This window comes from Peromyscus californicus, unplaced genomic scaffold (assembly GCF_007827085.1).
Source record: "Peromyscus californicus insignis strain IS unplaced genomic scaffold, ASM782708v3 Scaffold_18__1_contigs__length_77618521, whole genome shotgun sequence".
Taxonomy (NCBI): Eukaryota; Metazoa; Chordata; class Mammalia; order Rodentia; family Cricetidae; genus Peromyscus; species Peromyscus californicus.
Window position 1 is genome coordinate 18,812,953 of NW_026294480.1, and position 9,581 is coordinate 18,822,533.

General features: G+C 38.9%; 1 protein-coding gene across 1 annotated transcript; it reads right to left on the minus strand.

The window, feature by feature from the left end:
- Positions 1 to 1,147: 1,147 nt before the first annotated feature.
- LOC128113821 (uncharacterized) lies at positions 1,148 to 9,155 on the minus strand. The gene is made up of 2 exons (XM_052743758.1): positions 8,832 to 9,155; positions 1,148 to 3,873 (listed from the first exon to the last, which is right to left on the minus strand). Exon 2 carries the CDS (start codon positions 3,395 to 3,397, stop codon positions 1,148 to 1,150), a length of 2,250 nt encoding a protein of 749 aa, XP_052599718.1. The 5' UTR covers positions 3,398 to 3,873; positions 8,832 to 9,155.
- Positions 9,156 to 9,581: the final 426 nt, after the last annotated feature.

A 9,581-nucleotide genomic window follows, 5' to 3' on the forward strand; every position in this document is an offset into this window, starting at 1 on the left:
GATGCTACAGTTGTGTACCATATAGCATCCTGATTCTGTAATATTGAATGTTGTGATATCATCATTCATTGTGGTTTCATTAAGATTTATGCAGCTAACTAAAGTAGGTAAATATTTAGCACATATCAAGAAAGTGTAATCTCCCGTATCTTCTAGTGACTGTGTGATAGTAGTTACTGCCAATTGACTAGTTTCAAGTGTGCTTTCTGGTAAATGTGGATAAACGTATGTATTTGCTCCTAATGATATGGAGTCTTCTAATGGTATGTACACTGGTGTGTCATTCATATTGGTCCATAAGTAATGGTCTATGGGTACTAAGTATTGGTGGTTCCATTCTGATACTCCTGTTCTTTCAGTATATAGCTGTGGTATCGCCTTGGAATGATATGCTGAAAATGAATTTTGTAAGAAGATCTGTACTAAATGTATATTGCATAATCCATCTGTGCATGAGCTTTCATATTCAGGGTTTAGTATACTTTGATATTCTCTTGTTCTTCTCCCTAACCCTGTGCTAAATAAACTATTTAATTCATTATTCATATTACTGACTTGAGTTCGATACATTTGACACATCATCATGTTATGGTTAGTATTAATAAGTTTTGCTTGATAGGAGAATTGTTCCTTATAAAGGTCTTGTGACATTTTTATCTCGCCTTGCATAGTTTGTATTAGTGTATGCATGCCATCTATAGAATTTGATATAGCTGCTAAAGCTTCTGCTGTTTTCTTATTTACTTCTTGTATGTGGTATATTTCTGCCTTTATTGGTTCTATCATTGCTGCTGATACTCCTCCACCCATTATTCCACCTAAAATTGCTCCTGCCATAAAGGCTGCTACTGCCATTGCTTGTAGTGGTTTTCTTCCTACTCTTGTTGGTGATGAGTAGTCTAAATCAAATCTAAAATTCACATCACTACAATATTCTATAGGTGGTTTCAGTGCTGTCAAATCTATTGTAATTTCAATTTTTCTAATCCTAGGGTATAAAACTAATTTAGCTGGACTTTTTAGGTCTGGTATAATAGCTGGTGCCTTGACTACTGTTGGGGTTCCTTCTGGTGGTATTAGGTATCCTTTTGGAAAATGAGCTGTATATAATCCAATATTTTCTTTATTTGGTCTGGTCATATTTCCTCTAAAATGGTGTGTTGGAATGTTCGCTGAGAAAATCCTTATTTCTTGATATCGGGAGATAATATATTTTATCCCAATATTGTGTATGTGATTTCATTGATCCTCTAGGTTTGTGTGCTACCCATTCAGCCTTATTCCATTCTTTATATTGTGGATTTGGCATTAACATGTAGAAATAATATGGGAGATTATGGTGCTGTAATTCAATTACTCTATCCATTTCATAATCCAAAGTTTGCCAAAAACTCCCTGATCTAGTTATCCCATTTTTATAATGTACCATTAGGTCATCTGGATCCATAACCTTATTGATTCTCATAGCCTTTGTCATTTGTACATATGGTGGGATATATTCTACCTCCCTTATACCTGTGAAATTGTATGCCTTTTGTTCAATTGCCCTATTAAATATGAAAATATTTTTTGCTGCTACTTCATCTGTAGTAACATTGGCACTGACTTCCCAGGGTATGGGCATGTCCAGTAAGTCTTTAGATTCGTGAAACCAGCAAATTGATATCTTACTGCCACCTAGCATGTTATGTATTTTATGTTTTGGTTCATGTATCATGCCTATGGTTAATATTGGTGTGCTGTCAAATTTTACTAGTGACATATGTTTGTTTATTATGGTAATTTTACCATATATATTCAAATTTATTATTGTGGTTGCTTTATTTGTGGTACAGTTAGTCCGTACCGCTGTATTATTTGTTTCGGTAAAGCATGATAATTTGTTTCTCAAGCTTGTGGTACCTTGTGTTAGTGATTTTGCTAAGGTTAGGTTAAAAAATCCCAAATTACTTGCTTGCGTAAAATATGTTGGATATGACTGTTGGTCGTCATTAAATCTCATTATTGCCTGGACCTGTTTAGTAGCTGTTATATTTGCAGTACTGTCCACAAAAATTCCTAGCCATGGTATTTTCTGGCCTATTATATCTGTGATTGCTATTAAATCTTGTACTGACCTTGATGTTCTTCCAGTAAATAAAGGTCCTACATGTAGGTCCACTATAGTCTTTGTATTGTTGTTTTGTCTAATGTTTGTATTTGCTTCGGACATATTTATACATGCATATGCAAAAGAGTGTTTTTCCCTGTGTAATGTGGAATTTACTGTAAGTATGCAAATGTGTGTTATGGTGTCTGTGTTGCAATCATATTTAGGTTTCATTGTGTGTCTCATTGAAGCCCAAGGTTGTTGTATAATATCTGTAAGTATGATTGGGAATCTCCAATGTTCTACTCCTAATTGCAATATTTTTGTCCAGTCATCCCATTTCCATTCCTTTCCTTTTACTGATGGGTTATCTGTGCTATATAATACAGAGAAGTTACCATAGAATGGTAAATTGGGATAGTCTGCTACGCATAACCAGTTAGTATTATTTTGTCCTGGTACATCTAGCTTATGTTTTTGAATGTATCTCCATAAGTTATTGGGACATCTATTTCCCCAGGGTTTGGGTAATGGTATTATTCCAGATACTACTGGCCATGGTTTTACCATTTCACCATCATTGCATACTGTCCAATTCATAGGGTTGCATGGGTTTATAGGTGTTGTAGTTACTTTAGGTGTTGTACTAGCAGGGTAATCACCATCATAATAGTCATCATTGTAATTATACACTTGTTCTTCCCACCTTTCTGATGTCTTATTATATAGCATACCTATCTCCTCCATTTGTTGTGCTATTACTGGTGCGAAATATTGTCTCACAAAGGAGCTATTCATGCCTAGTTCGCAGTCAAATTCTGGTTCTGTCTCTATTCCCATTGTATTGGTCCTATAGTGTGAGTTTACCCTTAATGTGTTTGTTCTGATATGTGAATTCTTTGTCCAATACATGTTGTATATGGCTGCGTGATTGGTAATGTTGGTCCATAATTCATTGTAATGGCATTTTAACGGGTTCTGCTCATGTATGTTGGTGTTAACATCATCCCCTGATTCTAACATATATTCTTTGTTTGGATGGTATATGCTAAGTGCCATTCTATATTGATCGCAACCCTTATACCAGGCATATGTTAAACATGCTGCATATTTTTGCCAAAAACTGTGTGTTTTTCCTATGTAATGTGTAAATCTTCTCTCTGCTGACCAATATAGCGGTAATTTGCCTTCTAGATCATAAATTGTTGGTGTAGCAACGGTATTCTGTTTCCTAGTGCCCACTTGTATAACATGTGGTGTGGTGGTGGGTCTGTTTGTTGTGGGTGTACTGTCCAATAGGGCTGGCATTGGTATGCTGTTATTGCCATCACATCTGCTAACCTGAGACAGAAAAATGAGCACACAAAGGCTCCAATAGCATATAGCTTGCTTGCCTTCAATGTGCACATCACCTTTGCTATTCTTATTGCCTCCTGTGCAGATAGTGTATCCAGCATACCGTGAAGTTGGCTGTTCTGGATGCTGCAGAAGCGTATCCAGGATTGGTATTGTTGACTATGTTGTATGAGTAGCTTCTTTGGTAAATGATGTTACAGAAGGGAAAAACAAATTCTAAGATTGGCAGTACTATGTATACTGCAATAGCTATTAGCCAAATCGTCAGGAGGGTTGCCCTTATGAATATCACCTCCCTGACACACATTTATGCTATATCCTCCAGCCTGACTAATTTCAAGTCCTTTTTACCTTGAGTTATCCACACGTTGTTTCCTGTTCCTGGTGCTATTATTTCTGCTGGGGATAATTTGTTATTCTTCCGGTTCCTGTAAAGGCAATTAGGATTCCTTATTACTTCTCTATCTATAACTGTAGGATAATCTATTGTGTGTTGTTTTTGTATAGCTTCTTCTATTGGTGACTTCCTATTTATTCTGGGTCTGGTATTCAATTCATAAGTTGCTATTTTTATTGCTAATGACAGTGGTATTCCCTTATGCATCTCTAGCTGTTTTTTAATCATTCCGTTCCATCTTTCTATTGCTCCAGCTGCTGTCGGTGTATAGGCTCTATGGAAGTCCCATTGAATGTTTAAGTTTCTAGCCATTCTTTGTGTTTTGGCTCCTGTGAAATGAGTTCCTTGGTCTGATTGTATTATATCAGGTATTCCATATGCTGCACACCATCCCCAGACTGTAAGTATTGTTGTGTTTTGGTCTGGGTGTGTGCTTTCTCGGGCCATCCCGAGACCTGTTGTTATGTCTACTAGGGTGCAGCAATATTTTCCCTTGAAGCTGTTTAACGGTCCTATGAAGTCTATTTGTAGGATTCTATTAAAATCCATTCGGTGTCCTATTATCCCTTGGTAATTGTGTGTTAATCTTGTAATAGCCTTTGGGCAATTGTTGCAACTATTGATTGCTTTCCTTATTGTCTGCCATGTTATCTTAAGATTTCTTTTATCGAACCAACTTTTTAGTGCATGTGTACCTATATGTCCTAACTGCTCATGGATTTTCAGTATCTCTTCTGTACTTATAGGTATGTCCTTAGTTGATGGTCTTACCTGTATCCATTCTCTCTGTATTTTACCTTTTCCTGTTTCTGGATTAATGTTTGCCTTCCATGTACCTTTTAACTTTATACTTAACGCTGAAGCTAGTTTGTCTACTACTTCATTGTTTTTACTTGTCTCATCCTGTTTCTTGGTATGTGCATCTACATGGTATACTATGATTTTGATTAGTCTGCTTGCTGCATCCAATTCCTGCCATGCTGCCTTTGACCATATGTCTTTACCATTAATTTTCCATCCATTATTTCTCCATTTACCTGACCATACTGCTATGCCATTTGCCACACACCATGAATCGGTGTATAAATAAATTTGTTTATAATTGTCCTTTATAGTTTGTCTTATCGCCAATAGTGCGGCTATAACTTCTGCATGTTGGGCTGATTTATCAGTGCCCTGGTCTGTAATGACCATTCCATCCCCAGGTCTATAAGCGGCTGCTCTCCATCTCACTTTGTTGTTCACCGTGGTTGCTGATCCATCGGTGAACCAGGCATTAACCAGAGAGGGATCGTACTCTCTAGTCCCCCAATGGCCCATTGGTACCTGTTTCTGGGGAGGGGTTGAGGTTGGGAAAATGTATCCCTCTGGAGTCATGGGCCTGTCGGACTGAAGTATCGACTCCGATACCGCTGGTACCGACCCCTTTGCTGACAGAGGTGTTGATCGAAGGAACTCCTGAAGGTACCATTTCCATTGAAGTACCTTTCCTTCCATGGGTAGTCCAGCCCACGCCTCTCCTGGTGCCTTTACCCAGTCCAAAATGGGTATATGTGATCGGAGAGTCACATGGTTCTCTTTGAGCAGTGAGTGGATTGTCCTGAATGCCTCGTAGGCTGTCCATATGGTTCTTTCGAACAGCGAATATTTGTTCTCTGACCATGGGAATTTCTTGCAGTAGAAGCCTATTGGCGTTTCCCTGTCTTTATTTTTTGAAAATATATTCCAATTACCATAACCCTGCATATACAAGATGTCCACAAATACGTGGTCACCGGGCTGTATATAATATAGGTGGCTATACTGGTTTATATATTCCAGTACCAATTTAACGGCATTTTCGCAGTTTTGGTCCCATTCAAAATCCTGTGCTTTCTTTGTTATTTTATATAAAGGCTGTAATATGATCTGTAAGTATGGAATATGTTGCCTCCAATATGCAAATAGGCCAATTAGATGTTGTACCTCAGTTTTATTCTGGGGTCGCTTAATTTGTTTTAATTTATCTATTATTGTTTCGGGTATTGTTGGTCCTTCTGTAGTCCAATGTACCCCTAAGAATTTTACTTCTGTTCCTGCTTTATTTACTTTTTCTAGGTTTATAGTCCATCCTTCATTTCTTAAATGTTGAATTAGTTTCTCTAATGTACTTTGTACTTTGTCAATGGCTTGTCCTACTATCATTATATCATCTACATAGGTGTATATGTTACAGTCTGATTCTGGTTCGAAGCTCTTTAATGTAGTTGTTAAGGTGTTGTGTGCAATAATAGGACTGTTCAAATACCCTTGAGGGAGTCTCAAGAATTGATATTGCTGTCCTTGCCATGTAAATGTAGTAAGTTCCCTAGATGTTGGGTGTAATGGGATTCCAAAGAACATATCACTTAAGTCTATAGTTGCCATTGCCTTTGGAGCTGAATTTTTAATTCTAAGAAAGATGTCTTCCACATCAGGAAGTTGTCCTGGAAGTTTAGGTGTTTTTTCATTTATTCTCCTGAAGTCAACTGTAAATCTCCATTTGCCATTAGGTTTCAGCACCGGCCATACTGGGCTGTTATAATTGAATGATTGAGATTTCTCTATAATGCCTTCTTTTAGCAAAGTTTGTATAGTCTCTGTTATTTCCTTAATACCTCCTTTGATAGGGTATTGTGCCGTGAAGGTCGGGGGTGTGTGTGGTAATTTAATAGGTTGTATTTTTACTTCTGCTAGATTACATCTGACCTTAGCTATTCTCTTATTATTTAGAAAGTCTGGGAATAATTTTCTTATTTCTTTAATGCCTAGGATATTACAGGGTGCATTGAAGCTAGCTGCTTCAATCTCATATTCCTTATTATATAATTTGAGTCTTAATTTTATTACTGGTACTTCTGTTTCTGCTGCTACTCCCTGTATTATAATCCTTTTATCAGTTTTAAAATGTTCTGTAAATTCCGTTATTATACTAATTTCAGAACCTGTATCTATTAGCCATTTTACTATTCTCGGCCCTTTGTTAGTTATTATAGGTATAGCTACGAATGGTCTACCAGCCGGGTTGATCAAGTCCGTCTTGGTATGTAGCGTCTGGGGGGTCCTGCTCTTGGGGGCCTGTGATTGTTCTGATTGAAAAATTTTGGTCTGAAATTTGGTTTGAAATTTCGATTGCCTAAAAAAGGTTTTGGTTGGCATGTCTGTCTCCATGGGTTGCTCTGTGTCTCTCTCCATGGGATATTTTTCCTTCCTGTCAACCTTCTAATTGGGTTCCATGGTTTATTTGCATTCTGTCTTATGGGCATTTGATTAGCTTTCCCAAATGGTCTTATGTTCGAAAACCGCGGTGTAAATTTCTTCTTGTCCTGTTTCTTATTAACATTGAATGATACTACCTTGTCTATGTCCATTTCCCTGTAAGATTTAAAGAATTCCATGGCATCTGAGATGGTTTGACATGCCTGCAGGGGTCCAGCTAGGCTCATTTTAAGGTGTGCTGGAGCTCCTTTAATAATGATCTTTTTAAATTGTGGTGTAAAAGGTGCGGCTTGAGGTGTGGGTACCTGGTTGTATATGAAATACAATATGCCTAATTTTCTACATTGTTTTATGGCTTGTGCATATGTTGTCCACTGTGCTGCTGATTCAAATTGAGTGAGGTCTAATGTTGGAAATGCAAATCTCCAAGCTGCAGTAATCCAATCTAATAGTGGATGTGTATCGCCTTTTGATGTCTCAATTACATGCTCTAGAGCTTCTGATACTGAGGGGTTCTCTACTATGTTTCTGATCTTTCTCATTTCTAGATCAGTTAACATGACTGTGTCAGCTCCCTTTTCCCACAGTCGGCACATATATTCTGCGTCTTTCTGTCCATTTTGGGCATAATCTTTCCGTAATTCTGAGATCTCCTGAGGAGTATATGGCCTGATTTCCTCAAACTTCGTTCCCATTTCAAATTTGGGACGATTACTACCTCCTCCAGTGCTGAAGGGGTTCAGAGCTGATATAGTACTTCTAATAGGAGTTCTCTTACTTTGGGTAGAGACAGGAAATGATGGTACGGTGTTACATCCATTCCATCCAGGAGTAGCGCTACGCTCCTGTTCCTTCCTCACTATGTTTAAGGCTAGCCTTTTGCCCATTAATCTGTCCTTATCAATATCCTGCACCGTTTTCATAAGCAGTGCGGTAGTTTGTGCCTTGCTACATCCCTCTAATTCTTGTTCTACCACATCCGGATTTGTTAATGTGTTAGTTACATTTACTGATTTCATGCCGGCCTTATTTTTAACCTTGGAGGCTACTTTTCCCCACTGTTCTTCAACCTCATCTTGGTATTCTCTACCTGTCACTGGGGAGATGTTAGTCTTCTTAAATTTCTTAATTAATCTATTCATTGTAAGTGGTATACCAAGCCGTACAAAAATTTAATTAATTTTTTCCTACGGTACCACTCCCAGTCAAATTTCAAATCCGCAATCCTTTCTATCCTTTTGGCCAGCCAGCGCCTCATTTAGCTCTTTCCCAGCACCTTCCGCTCTTCCCCAGGGGTCTGGGTTGGCATCAAGGTGTCCGGTATTCTTTCGGTACTCCGCACCCTTAGGGAGGGTGGTGTTTCCCGTCTGCTTCTGATACTCTCTCTCCTACCAGTTCTTCCTCCTTGGACCTTCAGATTTTCTTTAGGTCCTCAGAGTTGACTTCGAGGAGTTGATTTCTCAGAGCGGCTTTGAGGTCACTTGCTAGTTTATTTGGTTTCCTGTAATTTGTTACTCCACCAGAGTAATAGCCAATTCTTTTGTATTACTTATTTTACATTCCTCAGTGCTCAGTGGTCAAGGAGGCTTTAAGCCCAAAATCCTGCCGACTACGCCAACTGTAGCGAGCACATACCCCAGTTACGGGGGAGGAATAATCACTCTTGATTCAGACTTGGTATAACACTCATTTATTCACACAGTAAGATTACAAGCAATATTCATCCTGTCTTCCAAATGGAAGCAGGAGTACCTCTCCGGGTATACAGGTCCGGACTCGCCACGTCTGTTCCTCTGGATCTTGGGTCAGCCTTCCTCAGGTCAGCCACGTCTGCACTGGGGACAGGATCTCACGTCTCTGGCAGAGGAGAGTCGTCTCGCGCGAGGGCCTGACGAGCTCTGTTGGTTGGGTCTGAGGCTTCATCTTTTATATTCTTTCCTGGCTAGGTTTCTAGTCTTATCCCTACTTCCACACATAGCTTATAGCTTATCACTACTCCATTTGTGGTTTACTTACATCATTCTATTGCTTATCATTCCTGACCAGGGTTGTTCACCCTAGGCCTTACATGTGTTCCTTACAAGCAGGTTACAGAGACCTGTAAGCTGGAACTCTTCTGACAGTCTCTTCTTTGAGAACTAGTTTTCATTGTACCAGAAAGTGCCATACAAGCTTCGAAGGAGGGAATCAAACAACAGTCTACTCAGCAATGATATTTATTAACCACAGCAATGAGCAACATGGCACAATAACCCTAGGACTGCTGGAATGGCACACACACCTTAGTGGTAGCTAACAGAAATCTTGTAAAATATAAAATGAATTCGTCATGATCATGATCATAATGCATTTTGTGGGAGAACAATGAAATATACCATGATAGAGGGAGACATTATGGGGATAGAGAGAAACCTGGTGCTAGGGAAGCTCCCAGGAATCCACAAGGATGACCCCACCATAGACTACTAGCAATAGTGGGGAGGGTGCCTGAACTGGCTTATC